Here is an 18,057-nt window from a genome sequence, read left to right as displayed (position 1 = left end):
AACGGCAGCGGCTCCAATAGGGCCTTCAGCCGGAGCGGGGCGCAGCGAGGCGGGCAGGGCCCGTCAGCCCCTGCCGTGTGGCGCTCGGCCCGCAGCGTGCCCAGGCAGCCCGCCTGGCGTGGGGCAGCCGGCAGCAGCTTCCAGCCGATGTACCTCCAGGCGCCCCCCTCTCTCCGACCGTGGGCGCCGTGCCCGGGTGACACACGAAGAAGCCCAGCGCCAGCTTGTTACCGGGTTTGCCCCGCACAGCCCCGGCAGCGGCGGCTGTGCCTGCGAGGCCACCAGCCCGCCCCTTCCAGCAGTAGCGCGGTCCTCACACACAGTTCAACCTGAACTTCACCTATGCTACACCAGTTTGCATTTGTTAACCTTACGCAATCTTTTTTTGCGTTCTTATTAAAAAAATACGTAACAAAAACGTGGAGTGTAGATGCATCGCTATCTTGGTAACTTGGTGCAGGGTGTTAATCGTTTCTCATTTCTACCCCTTTTCAGTCCTAGGTCCTAGTTCTTATGTGCCTGTGCAGAAAATTTTCTTGACCTGTAGTTCAGTAAGGTGCAGCGAGCTCATCTAACAGCTGTGTCCTCAGACAGAGGCTTTTACAGCTTTCTTTGTGCTAGTACTAGCATTGATAAGATCCTTCTGTGAGCTGCTGTAAATCATTAAAAGAGCATAAAGCTATCATTACGTGATTTTCTACTGGGTTGCCAAAGCAGCCCCCAGGACAATTCAGCAAACACCTAAAGCTGTGTAAGGAAACAAAGTAGTTTTCCCAGTTTTCATTTGCATGTCAGTCTATGAGACATTCAGCTTGCTGTGAATCTGTAGCTCGTATTTGGTTATCACAATGGTGAGGAAGCTCAGAAAACACTGTGATGATGGTAGGGCTGCACATACGAGTAACCTGAATAGAGCCTGTGATACAATTTTTAAACAGTAAATTCAGATCATGTTATTTAGTTATTTAATGGTAGCTGTAACTAAGGAGCTCAGACAAGTAATCTAGTTAGAAAAATAGTGCATTTAGTTATTCATCTTAAAATATGTTGGGTAAAGTAACTGTGATTTATCTTCTCAGATTTCAGATACACAATGCAGAAGAGGTTTCCATCAATTCTGGAAGGTAGGTTTGTAGTTGTTGACTTCAGGAGGATGGTTGACGCTTCTGTTGCATCTTATGTATAAAATAGATTTTATTATTGCTTAAAACTTACCCCAGGAGACACTGCAGAAGTGTTTATTGTTATGCATGAGTGTGGCTGGAGTGTCAGACTGTTGGATAGAGTCCTCAGAACTGGGGGACTACGCATCCAACAAAACTGGCCACAAAGCGGCTCACCTTCAGACACGCCCAAGTTAGAGCTAACATGGCATTTCCTATTTTTCAGTGTATTACAAATCCAACGAGTGGTCTGGAATTCACGGCATAAGAGAGAATGACCAAATGACATGGTTAAGCAGCAAGAACTGAAGTAAGAAAGATGTGTGACTAATTAAAAATTATTTTTTAAGAATAATTACTGTAAAATGTCCACATTAAAACGTCCGGTTCATCTTTTTGATTTCTTGCCTTTGTACTTGTTTTTCAGCGCTCTGTGCCTGAACTGTTTCTTCTTTTTGATGATGCTTTTCACATCCCTATTGTGAAGCCACTTGTCACGCTCTATTTCCCACTGGATCTGTTTGACATCTGTAGGAGGAAAGGTGAGAAATGAGGAGCTGATGGGATACCTCTGACCACGATGTGGAATACAGACGAATATGTAGAAGTTTGAACTTGGTTACTGTATTTATAAATGTTAATAAAGTGCAAGCTGCTGATATTTTTTGACACCAGAGGAAAGTTTTGGTTTTCTCATTTCATAAAACATACCCTACCATCTCAGAATCTCAGAGTTTAACACTGCTCTTCCCATTGCTTTGTATTTTACTAATGCTAGACACACTTGCATTAGGAGTACACAGTGTTTGAGCGCTGTTAACATTTTCCAGGTGACACCAGCAACACTTGCAAAAGCTCTACAAAGGACTGATTATTTAATCAGTGCTATCCTGGTTTCTGCTGGGTGGCAGTTAATTTTCTTTTCAGTAGCTGGTGCAGTGCTGTGTTTTGGATTTAGTAGGAAAATACTGTTGGTAACACACTGATGTTTTTAGTTGTTGCTGAGTAATGTTTATAATAAGCCAAAGACTTCTCAGTTTCTTAGTCCCCACCAGTGAGCAGGCTGGGGGGCACAAGAAGCTGGGAGGGGACACAGCCAGGACAGCTGACCCGAACTGGCCAGAGGGATATTCTGTACCATATGACATAACGCTGAGTATACAGACGGGGGGGGGAGTTGGTCTGGAGCTGGCAGTCACTGCTCAGGGACCGGCTGGGCATCAGTTAGTGAGTGGATGGTGAGCAACTGTATTGTGCATCGCTTGGGGGTTTTTTCCCCCACCTTGGATTTTATTCCTCTCCCCCTCTCTCTCCTTTTCATTACAATTATTATTATAGTTTTAATTTATTTCAATTATTAAGTTGTTCTTCCGTCAACCCATGAGTTTTACTTTTCTCCCCAGTTCTGCTCCCCATCCCACGGTGGGGGCTGGAGCAAGCGAGCAACTGCGTGGTACTTAGTTACCAGCTGGGGTCAAACCATGACAAATGTATACACATTTAATTCATTAGAATTATTTCTGGGAAACTACTTTTGGTTCACCAATACTGCAAGGAAATACCCTGGTAGGTAGATAGACAGCCATGCCTTATGCCTTCCCTTGCCAAGAATCCAGGACAGTCTTTTATTAGAGCAAAATTCACACCAACACTTGACAACAGCATACTGCCTGTCCTTATTCACGGTGTGAAAGGGGCACATGATAGCTTCTTCCTCTTTCCTGAAGCCTTGTTCACTCCAGTAGTCACAGTTAATATTGGGCAGCTCTCATAACTGAATAAAACTAAAGTCATGTCTTGCTGACATTGAGCTACTGTTGCTACCGTGTGGTTTCTGACCATGTGTATGTATCAGTTAAAGAAGGTACATCTTTTTAAGTACAGACTCTGAAGAGAAAGAAGTAAACCAGTATTACAACTGTCAGCTATTTGCAGCATGTACTTACTTGCATTATCTCTGTTGGCCATGGCGTTCATTCCAATATTGTCAAACTTGGACCCAGCATTTTCATCCAGCAGATAGCCAAACTTTAAAGAGAGAATTTTTAGTATTTTATTACAAAGACAGGTAAAATGCTTCATCACCTTTTGCTAGGCACGGATCAAACTCACCTCTTCTGCAGATGCTAGTATATTGGCATCTGGGAGTTTTCTCTTCTTTCCTCGACTAGATCCTTCAAACAAAAAGTATTATTCTTAAGAGACAGAATTTCAAGTTCACAAAGGCATTAAAACAGTGGGTTTAATTTATTTTTTTTTATTTAATGAAACCATCTAAAATAGCTGTGGTAAGAAATTTTTATTCTCCACCTGCCCGAAAAAAAAGAAGAAAAGTTCCCAACCAAGAACTAAGCAGCACAAATCTGTGCATCAGGTGTTAGTTTTAGGTGCACAGACTGTTGGCACAATGCCATCCTTCCTTCAAAAGTTCCTCCTTCAACAGCAGATTGTCACTCTGAATCAGGCAACGCTGGTTGGAGGACAACCTCCTTTTCATTTATGATTTACTCAAATCCAAACCGAGATCCAAAAGTGTAGATAACCTACTGTACTAAACTCCTCTGATTCCAAAGTTTTTCAGACTCTGTATTTGTGTCAAGCCTTCTCAAACAGAAATCATGGCAGTCGTTCCTTACCTTCAAGCGATCCCACAAAATGCATATCTTTCTTCCTCTTGCTCTTTTTGCTGACAGACTTCAATTGCTTGTCATTGTTCAGGTCTGATGGGGGGGGGGGGGGAAGATACATCAGCCTCCCATTCTCACACCATGTACATGTGTTCAAAGCACAGCAGAGTAACATTCCTTTTTAGGTATATTTGTCATAATGGTCCAAGTCTTTACAAAAGTTTGAAACACAGCGCACGCAACCCAATTAACAATTGGTCAGTGGTGTGCCATTCTTTATGCTTTTTTTCCATAACACCAAAAGGATTGAAATATGATACTAAGATAAATACAATATGAAGGCTAAAAGCAAGTGTTATGTAAACCTTGTACGTCTGCTTGGTAAGTTTGGTGAAATAATAATCTCATGAAAAATTCATGTGTTAACAGCTGTATGAATAGTTTACCTCCTCTACCTGTGACCTTTAGCTGAAACACTCCATTAATCTGTGTTTTTCCAGCCACATAAACTGTATACCACGTAAACTGCTTTTCAGCTAAAAAGATAATAAAACTGCGCAGGTGCAATGATTGGTTATTATTACAGTGGTAATAAAAATGTGGGTGTTTCGCTCTATTACAAGAGTAAGCTGTTACTTATGAGACAGCAGTTTAAAAAAATGTTACCTCATCTAAAGAAAAAAAAATAATCAACATTAACTAGGTCTAAATAAATGAAAAAATTACCAAGTACCAGATTCTTATTTTTCTCTTTTAGATTTTTTAATGTTTCTGCCTATTCTAGCCAGTTTTCGGAATGAAAGAAACATGTCTTGTTTGCAAGTTTTTATACCCAGATACCCAATTCCCACTTTCACCTAAGAGGCTGTGCCATGAAATATTTCTCTCAAGACTTCATTGTCCAGAGAAGGACTTCTTGTCACTTCTTTACTGAAAAGCCAAAACTTCCACCTAGGTAACTAAATCTGGATTTATATATATATGTAATTACATATTAGGTGATTTATTTTTAATGCTTTTTCTTCTCATTTATCAATAATAACCAGTACTTTACCCAGGCTATTACCATCATCAGACACATCCAGAAATACACCTCCTTCTTCATCCATATCATCTCCAAAGTCTTCCTCCATACTTCCTAAGGAGACTTCCTCATCGTCCAGATCACTGAATTCATCTTCATCACCAGAATCCTCCCAGTCAGCACTGGATTCCTCACTTCTTTGGCCTTTCTTACCACCTTTGGTTTTCTTTTTTATATTACTAAAAAAAAAAACCCCAAGAAGTAGCAAGCCTAGCACTTCATCTGGCAAAACACTTTCCAGCTAGGTAACATCTATCTACTGACACTGTTAGAAAAGTTCAACATTAATGCAAACTACTGTAAATGTAGGCTAAGACCTGAGAAGCACGTATTATGCACACAGATATGTTTTCAACATCAGCATATGGAACTATATTCTTATAGTAAGTCAAGTATTCTAAGAAGTTCTGGAGAAAACCCTATTGTGAAATTAACAGAAATGTCAACTTCAGTAGTTTATCTCCTATATGCCTTTGCTCCTTTTCAGAAAGTCTTTTCTGTAAAACACACAAACTGCTGGTATCCCTAGCAACTCTACTAAATGAAGAAATAAGATGACTTTTAAAAAAAAAAATTATGAAAGGAAACATGGTTCTTCATGTACTAGATGGTTATTTGGTTTTTGTCTCCTCTGGTATTTTTCACTCACACCGGTCTGGATCACAAAAATCTAGGTTTCACTAGAAGTTAAAGCTTCAATTCTCCTTTCACCTCAAGTAAAAAACACTTCTGTGCTGATTCGAAAGCTGTATTACAGATACATTTAAGTAAAAAATAGGCTACTTAATCATTCACGGCTGGACTCAATGATCTTAAAGGTCTTTTCCAACCTAAATGATTCTATGATTAATGAAACTGCTAACTTCCCGAGAACTGAGCTCTGTGACTCTGGATTCCACAAAGTTTATTTACTGTGTTAGGTCCAGTTACAACCACTCCTTACAGCAGCAGTACCATTATGCCTCATTCTGCTTGCTTTTGTACTTGGTAATTCTCAAACTGAAACCTGAGACAATGAAAACAAGATCTTACCTTGCTTACTGGCTTGCTGCATTTTATAAATAAAATATTACGTGGGATTACCCAGGGTTCAACTGCTATTACCTTTTTTGCAAGGTGATATTCCGAGTCTTTTTGAAAAAGAATACCCGATTTTGTGGAGTAAAACTCTATGCAGGTATTAAATCAAGAGATGAGAGAACCAATTTCCAGTCTTACCCAGCAAAATCAAGGTCATCCTGGCTGACATTAATGGCATTATCTGCAGCTTCAAATTCATCTAGGGGAAAAAAAATCTTTATTACTACAAAGTCAAAAAAAGAAATATGAAATAATTACAAAATATATTGGTTTTAGGTATCATTTTCCTGAACAGTTCATATGATCTGCATCAATTACAAAGGGCGCTGGTACAAAAGGGTTCACACTCCTAGAAAAATACTGCACAAAATAGTTACCCACAGCTAACTGGACTTTTTCTGAAAAAACATTTTCCTTTGAAAAAACAATAAAAGTCATATATTATCCAGGATATAATTTCTGGCTAGAACCAGATGACATGGGAAGCAGACAAGCACAAATGGACACGCAATTGCCCAGTGATTCAAGCTTAGTTGGCAGATGGGATGCTCCAAGTCAGATAGAACAAAGATCCAATTAAGATACCCCAAGCAAGTGTCCTGCCAGCTAGCCTGTATGTTAATTTTCAGATTAGACAGAAAAGCAAGCAGAACTAGAGGATGAAAGCTCCTATCACCAGATTCACTTAGGAACAAACTGCTATATAAAATAGAAGATAAAAACAAAACTGAAAAATTACACCTGTTTCAAAGAGTAAAGATTAACATTAGAGGGTCCTTAATTTAAGCTTCTGAATTATGAAGCAAATCCTAAGAGACAGTCAGCTTATTAGTGATACTAATAAAAAACAACCACCACAATTAGTAATGGATTCTTGTCCTAACAAAGACCATACTAATTGAGATACTAAGGAAGAATCCTGCTACAGGAGTTCAGAATTCTCTAAACATATTGTATAAAGCAGTTACAGAGAGCTAACTGGGTATTTTTTTTTTTCCAAATACACGTATTACTGTACAATCAAAATATGATATCATAAAATAATGGGCATTTTATGGTACACTAACAGATCTAGATTCTGTAACAAATCAAACACTATTTCCAAAGCAAAGTAGATGCTATAGGAAGTGCTAAGACTACTGCAGAAGTTTGCCAAGGATCTAAGGGAACTAATAACCTCTTGAAAGATGCTAGGAACAACAACGAGAGAAACTGTCAGATTAAAAAAGGCCAAGCAGTAAAGGAAGAATAGAAGCAGATGTTACATGCTGTTAAAAAAAAAGTTACTTTTATCTCTCAGACTACATTAGGGAAAAACAAAAAGACATGAGCTCCCGCTCGTCAGCTTATGCTCAAAATCAGTTTCCACCCACGTGAACAAGCCAACTACTGGAGTCGTGAGCAGAAGACCTCTTTTACAGGATGGCCATCCAGCTGGCTTACATGATGGACACTATGACATAGAAGGGGAATTTGAAAGCCAGTTTTCTTCCACTTCCATATTCCTTTATCTGGCTCTTTTCCACAATATAAACTATAAAAAAAATAAACTAATAATTTGCAAAAGCAGGAAATATTGGAAGAGTTACTGCAAGGAAAAACACAACCTCACCCAATGCTCTTTCAAATTCATCATCATCTACGTCTTCCACACTCTCTTCATCATCCTGACGCCTTTGTTTCTCTCTCTTCTTATCAAACTTTGAATAAAATCTGAAATAATATATTGATCTCAGACACAAAATTACAAGTGATGATCTTTATGACAAGGTTTTAAATAAAAAAAAACCAACCTTGCAGATTGTTTCACATGTATGTTGCCAGTTTAAAATTTTAAGTAATGGTTTCAAACACATGTCAAATCAGAGATTTAGATTTACTTTGGTTTTCAAAGAGTAAGCCATGTACTGTAAGATTTAAAACAAATTTCACAACCAGAAGTGCCAGAAATTATTCTGAACATAGTGAATTTATAAAAGGGCACAGGAAAGATGTGAAAATCTGCCTTATACTGATAAGGAAGAAAGGATCAAGTTCAACCTGAATCTAATTGGGAGGAAAATAAAATATATGAAAGAGACTCATCCGTTAAGTTCTGTTAAACATGTCCTCCCCAGCCCTCTTCTTTTGTGTGCTTAGTTTTACCTTCCGTCAGCTATTTTAAACCATTTTCTCTCCTCCACTTCATATTAAAGAACCACCAAGCACAGAAGGCAATTTTGATCATATATAAGAGCAAACGAGTGCAGCACTTCATATGGAAGACTTTCAATGTGTAATCTCAGTGTCAGTCATCTTTAATTTAACAATACCGTTAACTTTTCAGACAGGGGCATGACTTTAAGCTGCTTTTCTTCAATCTCAAAATGAATACCACTGTTTTATTTATTTATATTACAATCCTCGATATTATAATAACAATTAATTAAAATTAGTAAAACTCCATTAACCTGATACTTCAAAAATTTTAAAAACCCCTACAGCAATGAATTCATTAAACAAAAACAAAAAAACCCCACAAAGTTAATTACACAAAATAAATGAAGTTAATTCAAACACTAATTCCTAAGGAGACACTCACATATAACTAGTATTTTGACCTAGTAAGAACAAATCTTTGCTAAATATCACTCCAATTTTAGTGTTGCAGTTGCATTTTTATATCATGATCTGAAAGCCAACTAAACAGAAAGAACTATGAATACAAAAAAAATAAATACACAGAAAACTAGCTCCTCTGACTTTTTTTGCTTTGTTCCATTCTAATAAACTTTGATGCTAGTAATGTAAACAAGGTATATTCCAGGTTTTTATAAATACACTTCTAATGCATAAGAATTACCACATTCACCATTACCCATTGTATAAGGCTTCTTTATTACAATGTCAAGTTACTTAATCTTAGGCTATAAGCACTGATTTCATAAGTGATATAAGCCTTTGTCCATAAGTGATATTCTTTCCCAAGGACTTCTGAAAAATACTGAAATTATGTTCTAAGGAAAGTACTGTCCTCAGAAGTCACTCAAATTAATCAAATTTTGAAAACACCTGGAATGCCAGAGAATAGTTACGAAATGTAACTGGTTTTGATAGCTTTGCTTCTAAAAAACAACTCTTTAAATGGAATGCTCATAAGCATTTCATTACCTGTGAAAAAACACTTCATTCACTGGGATTTTGCTTTCATCTTTGGCTCGGAATTCTTTACTGTTGACTGCAAAAACAAAGAACAAACTGATTTCATCTCCAGTTGAAATGATTGTTACTCTTTTAAAAAGTTGGACAGCATGCACAGATAAAATTACACAGTACGCAGTGTCATTCATTAAATAAAGTGGAGCTCATCTCACAAGCTATTAAAAGTAACAGTTCTCAGCGTACATACTGATACTTAGGAGCAGACCCTATGGAAAAACATAGGGGGCACAGCCCTAACCAGGTTTTAATCTATGTATAAGCAAGGGAGATTTTGCAATCACCTAAAGCAGGAATGCATTCTAAAAAAAAGTAAAACAAAAAAAGTAGGAAATAAGATAAACTAGCTGTCATACACTAAAACACTGGAAACACTTCTGCCCAGCACTGCGGGCAGTAGAAATGCTCAGTAGCAGCTGCAAGGCAGGACTGTACACCTGCTAAGTATGCTGAGCATCACCCTGCCACCACTTCTGAGGAACTGAAGCAAAACAGGACGCTGCAAGAGCAGATCGACTAGGGTACTGATCAGGTTCCCTGTGGAAAAGATTTTTACCCTCCTACATTCCCCTTTCCTCCCTCACCTCAGAAGTAAACCAAAGGAGAAAAAGGGTGACTTAACCACTTAATTGGGCAGCCTGTTCCAAAACCTGACATCCAGCCCCTGCCCGGCTCTGGACACGCTCCAGCCCCTCAGCGTCCCCCCTGCAGTGAGGGGCCTGAAACACCCCAGGGTGCGAGATGTGGCCCCACCAGTGCTGAGGGCCCTTCCCCGCCGGGCAGTTCCCAGCCCCTGCCCCAGCCTGCAGCTGCGGGGGGCTGGTGTGACCCTCGGGCAGGGCCCGGCACTGAGCCCTGTGGAACCTCACCCCATCGGCCCGGCCTGCCCAGACCCCCCTGCAGAGCCCAGCAGGTCAACACTCCCCCAGCCTGGTGGCAGCTGGGAACTGGCTGAGGGTGCGCTCGATCCCCTCATTCAGTTCCTTGATATTGAACAGAACTGGCCCCAGTACCGGGCCCTGGAGAACCACTGGTGACCATCCTCCAGCGCAATGTAACTCCATTCCCCACCACTGTCTGGGCTCAGCTGGCCAGGCAGCTTTTAACCCAGTGTAAAGCCAGGAAGCTCCCCCTTCCTTACTTCCCTGAGAATCAAAAACCCTATCATTTTGTGATCACTATGCCCAGAACGGCCTCCAACCATCACACCACCACACACAAGTCCTTCTCTGTTCAGTTAAAAAGGTCCAGCAGGGCACCTTCCCTGGCTGGCTCGCTGAGCAGCTGTGTCAGGAAGTTCTCTCCTACACACTCTGAGAACCTCCTACACTGTTTATACATTTCTCAATGGGATGGCTAAATGTAAGGTATGATCTTCATCATGCACTGGCTAAGAAAAAGAAATTACTACAATAAAAAATAATTGGCATTTAGGGAGAGAAAACAGAGAAAAGAAAGGTCTTAAAAATTTGGCGTGTAGCCAAGTGCTGCAGTAGAAGACAAGTTTTCCTACTCAAGAGACTAACAGTTGAGGTAACCTGCTTTATGTCATTTGTTCTTAAAACGATTCAATGGATCCAAAGTTTCAGCTGTGGAGATTCCATGCACACTTACAAGACGAGACCTGATCCTGACCATCAGGCAGCACCACCGCATTCCTGAGGGACAGAACTTTCTTTTACTGCTAACAGAAATAGCGTAGACAGCACAGATGACACGTCTACCACAACCAGCCAAGAATTTTTAATTCATCATAATCTTACTGAAAAGGGGCTAGCTTACCTGCAAGATTCTGTGTATCTTTCATAAACTGTTTCTTCTTCGGCTGCATGACCACACTGCTGGTGTTTTCTGTAGCAGAGCATAAATCAGAAACAAATCATTTTATTACTGCTGATACAGAAGAGTGAGGAGTGGCTGATACACCAGATGGTTTTGCTGCCATCCATAACGACCTCAAAAGACTGGAGAAATGGGCTGACAGGGCCCTTGTGCAGTTCAACAAGGGGAAGTGCCAAGCCCTTCACCTGGGGAGGAACAACCCTATGCACCAGTATATGCTGAGGCTGCCCAGCTGGAAAGCAGCTGGAAAGCAACTGGTGGACACCGAGTTGGCCATGAGCCAGCAATGTGACCCTGCAGCAAAAAAGGCTGACAGTATCCTTGGCTGCACAAGGAGGAGTGTTGCCAACTGGTGGAGAGAGGTGATCCTTCTCCTCTACTCAGCACTTGTGAGACCACACCTGGAGTGCTGTGTCCAGGTCTGGGCTCCCCAGCACTAGGCAACCACGGGCACACTTGAGAGAGCCCAGCAAAGGACCACTAAGATGATGGAGTGGTGCATCTCTTCTGTGAGGAAAGGTACGATTGTTCAGCTTGGAGAAGAGGAGGCTCGGGGGGATCCGATCAATGTCTATAAATACCTGAAGGGAGGGTATAAAGAAGACAGAGCCAGGCGCTTTCCAGTGGTGCCCATGACAGGTCAAGAGGTGATGGGCACACACTGAAACACAGGAGGCTTCGTCTGAACATCAGGTAACACTTTTTCACTGTGACGGCAAACACTGGCACAGGTTGCCCCAAAAGGCAGTGGAGTCTCCATTCTTGGAGACACTCAAAAGCCATCTGGACAGCCTGCTCCAGGTGGCCCTGCTTGAGCAGATGACCTTCCAAATCAACCATTCTGTAGTCTTTACATTCCCCTATCACTTTGCTTATTCCTGCTAGGTTAACAATTTCTGTGCTGCAGATGTGAGAGGCAGCAGCATGTGACTGTCAGCTGGTTCTGAGACGCTGCTCTTGCAGCCCTGAAGACAGATCCCACTCCTTGCACCACATGCACCCCAAATATCTGACAAGCACAAAGGGTTACTAGGCAATCTGAGAGAAAGAGAGTTTGGTCTCCATCACTAATCAAGAGCATATGCTAGTATGTCCAGGGAAGTTCATACCTTTGCCTTTATGGAGTTTGGGATTCCTGTACACAAAGCGATCCAAGAATCTCATTAACGTGAAATCCTGCAAAGGGTCACCAGAGTACTGAATGTGATTTCCCTGAAAGAACAAGAAAGCCAAAAATCATTAAGGTCTGGATTTTAGAAAGACAGTAACTATAAAACACAGAGAACTAAGTAAACACAGTCCAAGACCATTAACCCACACTTTAAAAAGACAAAGACTTGGGGATACTTCATCACATGAGCCTGACCAGTTAAGACACTCCTGTACAGGTTCTTATTTTTGCAAGTTCATTATTTTCTTAATGAAAAACCACTTTGTTCGCTTTGTTTCAGTGATGAAGTGCCTTGCAATGTAGTATGCCAGTAACAGTTAATACTCAGCACTATTTGGATACCATATATTCAAATGAAAAATAAGTATTTTATTTATTTGTGTAGGTTTGAGTATTTTTGGCATAACACAACAGTTAACAAAGAATTTGTTTCAACACCTGGGTTCCCCACATAAATACCCTATCTTAAACAAAAAGACAGAACTAAAAAAAAACCATTAGGAATCATGTAATACCCACCTTTCTACCAAGTTAATTACTTCTGTGAGTAGTCTCCTTTACATAAAACACTTCAATTCCATGAAAAGTTTTGGATTTGAGTGTATGTTAGAGTGCTGCAGAGTTGCTAGTGATCTCCAGGGTGCAAGATGGCTTTATAATATATTTTTCAAATGGCAAAAACAGCTAACATAAAAATCAAACTTCAAAGCTACAGACTAGTAAAAGCACTTACTTCTAGAATTGTTTTTGCAAATAGGGCCACAGATGGATGAAAATGTTCAGAAAGCTGAAAAACATGAACCACTTATTTATTTCTGCTTTAAAAATAAATGCAATCATTACTCATGTTGACTTAACAGACTCCTCACAACACCACTTTGTCATATGACCACTCTGTAACACACAGACACATGCAGCAGCGCAACACTGATGTGCCCTGCCCTTGAACAACTTCAAGTTCTAATTTTGCATTTGCATTAACTAAATACATTCCCACTTACAATTTTGTTGAATTCAACACTGAAAAGCTTTAGTGGTACATACCTAAGATCCAAAAGTCAAGAAAGATTATTACTGTCCAAATCTCCACTTAAAAATTCCTATTCCCTACTCTGCAGCATCAGCGGTTTTTTTTATGCAACACATACAAGCTTAACGCTGAACAATGCCAGCTTTAACCTTTCTGTTGTTACCCAGGTAGCTACCCCATGAATAACCACGTTAATTTTCTTCTCTCGATACAAGGGTCACACTAAGAAACACAGTCATCAGCAGCGTAAGAACGCCTTACCTTCTTCAGTTCCCAAAGGCTTGTACTTTCGGCGCCGCAGTATAAAGGACTTCGGTGCATAGGATCATACAAAGCTCCACTCTTCCTGCCTGACAGGCAGAGGAGATGAAAACTTAAATTTCCTCAGTCGATTTTATGAGAACATTACTTTCATTTCACATGACAGTAATGCTGCCCACCATGCTTAGCTGCACAGGCCAAAGACTCATCCAGTAGCAAGGAAGGGTTATATTCAGCACCCCTTCCCCAGTGTATGATCAGGTGCACAGGTGAGTCTGTGTGCTTCCAAGGAAGCTCCTGAAAACCCCTGCTCCATTCCAAAAGATCTTCAGGAAAGAGTGAAACTAGAAGCAGGTTCAAATGTCCTAGCAAGTTTCACAAGCGAAGAGCAGTTACACATCCTAACCTTGGCTACATTGCTTTGAAGGTGTCTGAATATGGAAGCAAAAATTTCCCAAGCCAGTTTTTTGCTTCGGCACAAATGCAGTAAACTGCATGAAGTGAGACACTAGCAGCTTCATACAGACTCTTCATTGCTGCTGAACTAACAGATAATTACTCTGACAGACTGCTTTGAATCAAACTTGAATTTGAGAAGCTAAAATAATGTTTTAATCAATTAATTTTACAAGTCTTGATCAACGTGTCCCTGTTACAGAATGTTACAAGTTAAATGAATTATAATTTCTTCTCATTTACCTCCCATATTCAGATGATGCACCCATGAGGCCGTTGAATTTGAATTGTTTGTTTTAGCAGAATCTTCTGTTGTGCTCCTCTCTTCACCTGCTACTTTGTCTGCATCCATAAATTTTTCCTCATCCTCTTCAGCCTCTTTTTGATCCTTAAAGCACTCTTCATCATCTGACTCCTAAACCACAACAAATGTTAACAAACAGCTTTTCCTTTCCAGTTTTATTCTGATTTATTAGAAAAATAGTTCTTAAGGTGCTACTTGCAAAAATATAAACAAATGATGGCCAATGTTTAAGCAATGGATTGTTGGCCTTGATACAGGACTTAAAATTGAACTTTGCAGCTTATATCACAAAAGTGTAATGGTGTCTCCCCAGAAAGGAAAAAACCAAACCCAGTCCTGCCTAGCTATACTTCAGAGACTGCAGACAGAACCACCAAACAGGCCATGCTTCTGACAAAGCTTCTGGGTGAAAAATGTTCACCTGCTTACTTATACAGCATTTAGCAAAATCATCTTCTCTCCACGAATGAAGTCCATAGGCCCCACTAGAATGCTTAGAACGCCTTCATCTGTGCAGATTTTTAATGTAGTTATAATTGCTCAAGTGCTTCCTCCAGTAGCAGAATACACTAGCAAGCTCTCAGGTTACTAACAAACAGGTTAGGGAAAGGTGTTTATGAAAACAGCTCTTACTGAAAAAACAAAGAGAGAAAGAAATCATCTTATACCACATGATCCTGTAACTGGACCCTTAACTCTGGTTTTGCTTTCAGAAGCTCAGACAGAAGGTACAGGGTTCCACAAATGAAGGGTGGCATTTGTCCACAAGTGACTTGAAGTAACCTCTTCACAAAGGCCTTCACACGCCGTGACACTACATCTGCCTTCAGAGATTTATAGACAAGATTAAGAAACATGGATGGCTTTGAGCACGTTGCTAAAGCAGGATCTAGAAGTTTTCTGTAGAACACACAGGAGAAAACATTGACGATTGTTATAATGCATGTAGGATAATAACTGCTATTAACAACAATCATCTACATTTTTCAGAGTGCCATCTAAGGTCAGTAACAGCTTGTTCCCCACTCCTCAAAACCATTACCATCAACCCTGAACTGTCATCAGCCCTGTAATATTTCTAGATATATATGAGACACTGAAGATTAAAAAAACCTCGTACCAGAAAACAAAAAAAACCCAAACTGTTAATATAAGGAAACTGAGTTCAGCTGAAACCTGCTTCAAAAGTTGAGCTATTCAAAGAAATTAATCTATTCAGATGTGCAAAAAAATAGAAAGAAAATGGTTAGCAATTGGCATGCTTCACAATCAGACCAGATATATGTATTGGCAACTTAATTTTCTACTCCACATATTTCCCAGGCTGCCAGGCACTGTAAAGGCCTTAAATACACTGCACATTCTGTGGTAACCTGAGCTCCCTCCTTAAAAAAAAATCAGCAGCTTCCCTTTGGTCAACAAATCAGAAGCCTGTAAGGATCCTACAAAAAGTCCCAACAATCAGCTAGGACAAAAAAAAGAGACATTTTGATAACACAAGGCTTTCCAACTACACAAATTCAGTCATCTAAAGAATCTGTAAACATAATATTCCCCCTCTCCCCTGTACGGAAGAAGAAAAAAAAGGAAACAAGATTTTAGTCTATCATGTGACTAAACCAGAGTAATCCAAAAAGGGATTTCAGAAATAGTTCTATCAGTTTCAAGTAACATCTGGAATTAAAACATGCCACCAGAAAGCAGTGCGAAGGATGAAATGCATGTGTTGTGTTCTCAGGACCCATCACTACCAACTTGTTTCATCCCCACGTTAAGTCAAAGAAATGGCATGCATTTTCTTCCAGCTCATACAAAACATCAAAAACTTTTAGCCAATGAGACCAAATACACAAGATTTTAGAAGCAAAATAAGCATTTCTACAACTTTAAATTAGTGGTGACTACCTCATAAAATTAAATTTATATTACAAAATGGAATCCTATCACTTACTTGTACAGCGCTGCATAGTACCTATCCGATACAGTTTGCTGAGAGTCCATCACCTGAAACAGTAACATCAGGGCCTGGACACTGGTACTGAAGTTCACAAGATGCAGAACTTTAAATAACGTGTCCATTTGTTCTTTCACTTTGTCATCACCAGTCTCAGCATAAGGGTAAGCTCTGTTAACCCCGCAAAGAAGAGCGCTGAGCATTTTGGATTCCACGTCTTTTTTCTTAATGCAGTTCCGAAAAAAGCAGAAGTACAAAGTTATCAGCTTGCTAGCCAATGCACTTTCTTCATGACTGAGGACTATCTGATTTAGAAAGCAAATGGCATAATATTGAGTTTTCACATTAATGTTTGACCGATACAAAAGCCTTTCCACCTCACTGCACACTACTCCCTTCATGTTTGGATGCTTGTGAAGTAACGTCTCTAAAAGATAAGAGGCTTTGGTGGCAATTTTATTCTGAGGGTCCCCCAGCTTATTTACCAGCTGAACAAGCAGAACTTTCTCCTGCTCAGGCTTGTTACAGAGAAGCTCATGCGCAACTGCCAGCGCTCGGGATTTTGTTGCTGTCAGACAATCGTGGCTCAGTGTTTCTAATGCCTGCACAAACTCTGCCACCTGCAGTTTCAGCTGATGTTCAAAGTACCACAGTACCAATCGCTTGTCTCTTGAATCCCTGTTGCCACTGGACATCTTCTCTATGTTGTTAAATGGTCGCTGCGAGAAAGACCATAATTTTCGACTGTCTGGTAAGAGATCTGTAATGAGAAGCTCCTTGAAAGTATCCAAAGCCATAAGGCTCTGATGCCTGCTGCCCTTTTTCTTTATGAGGTTTACCAAGTTCTCAACAAAGTGCAGACTGTGGACAGCACTGTCCTGAATGAGAAGGGTCATCGCTGCCATCCTGTCAGCCAAGGTACCCGATGACACAACAGTTTTCATCCATGCCGAAGAGGCCCCCTTTTGATAATCCGTCTTATTCTTATACAGGTCTGTCTCCTGTTGGTACAGCTTTTGGGCCAAGGCCTTATATTTGGACACAAGCATCTGATTTTGTGGCTCTGAAGAGAACTCGTTGGTGTATTCTAGATCATACCATTTGCCCCCTGGTTTGATTAGTATCACTTGCCTAATAGAAAATTCAAAATCTTCTTCCAGATTCTCTTTTTTTGCTGCAAGGTGCTGGTCCTGATCACTGCCACCTTGCTTCTTCTTGCTGCCTTTCACGACGCTTGCCTTTTCCTTGACTTGTTTCCCTTTTTTCCCGCCCAACGAAGGAGGGTTTGTTTCTTTCTTGCCTTTCTCTTTCTTTGGGGTCTTCTCTTTCTCCTTGCTGCTGCTGTCGTCCTCCTCCATCACCAGGCAACTTTCCGCATACTTGCCGAGCCCCAGGGAGCTGACGAACGCCTCCAGCTCCCCTTCCTTCAAGTCGTCGATCGTGTCCTTCTTGCCGCCGTCCACCATCTCCTCCGCCTCATCCACGGCGCACAGCATCACGTAGTCTTGCTGCGGGCGGCAGAGCACGGCCGTTACAGGCGGACCTGGCCCGAGGCCACAAGCTCCCCGAGCCGCTCCCAAAGACCCCCCGCCGCTCCCCGCTGGCCCGGGCCGGGCCGGGCTCGGCTCAGCCCGGCCCGGGGCGGGGGGGGGCCGCCGCCACGTGCTCACGCTCTCTCCCACCCCCCCTTACCTTGGTGCCGCCGAGGCGCAGCACTTCATCCAGTGTGAACCCTTCGCCATCTCCGTTTTCTCCTTCCTCATCATCCTCCTCCTCCTCGCCGCTGCCGCCACCCGCCTCCTTCGGGTTCCTCACACCGAAGTCCCACAGCCCCGCCATCGCTGCCCGCCGGAAGCTGCGGCCCGCCGGAAGCCACGGCGCTGTCGC

General features: G+C 41.3%; 1 protein-coding gene and 1 long non-coding RNA gene across 3 annotated transcripts; one reads left to right on the top strand and one right to left on the bottom strand.

Annotated features, from left to right (window-relative positions):
• Window positions 1–1,002: 1,002 nt before the first annotated feature.
• CEBPZ (CCAAT enhancer binding protein zeta) lies at window positions 1,003–18,050 on the bottom strand. 2 transcript variants are annotated; one of them, XM_080408097.1, is made up of 16 exons: window positions 17,863–18,050; window positions 16,168–17,678; window positions 14,885–15,116; window positions 14,156–14,327; window positions 13,457–13,545; window positions 12,899–12,952; window positions 12,104–12,206; window positions 10,935–11,003; window positions 9,105–9,171; window positions 7,567–7,667; window positions 6,093–6,153; window positions 4,845–5,053; window positions 3,800–3,883; window positions 3,276–3,337; window positions 3,110–3,191; window positions 1,003–1,691 (listed from the first exon to the last, which is right to left on the bottom strand). In XM_080408097.1, the coding sequence occupies exons 1-16, from the start codon at window positions 18,007–18,009 to the stop codon at window positions 1,552–1,554; spliced, it is 3,183 nt and encodes a 1,060-aa protein (XP_080264223.1). In that variant the 5' UTR covers window positions 18,010–18,050; the 3' UTR covers window positions 1,003–1,551. The 2 variants fall into 2 exon arrangements, with proteins under 2 accessions (XP_080264223.1, XP_080264224.1); XM_080408098.1 differs by having other exon boundaries at window positions 4,857–5,053.
• LOC308071941 lies at window positions 1,336–1,832 on the top strand. Its single transcript, XR_013931392.1, has 2 exons — window positions 1,336–1,473; window positions 1,591–1,832. It is a non-coding gene; the product is annotated as an uncharacterized lncRNA (long non-coding RNA).
• Window positions 18,051–18,057: the final 7 nt, after the last annotated feature.

Source organism: Falco punctatus, assembly GCF_963210335.1.
Source record: "Falco punctatus genome assembly, chromosome: 12".
Classification (NCBI taxonomy): Eukaryota; Metazoa; Chordata; class Aves; order Falconiformes; family Falconidae; genus Falco; species Falco punctatus.
This window is presented reverse-complemented; position numbering and strand designations above follow the sequence as displayed.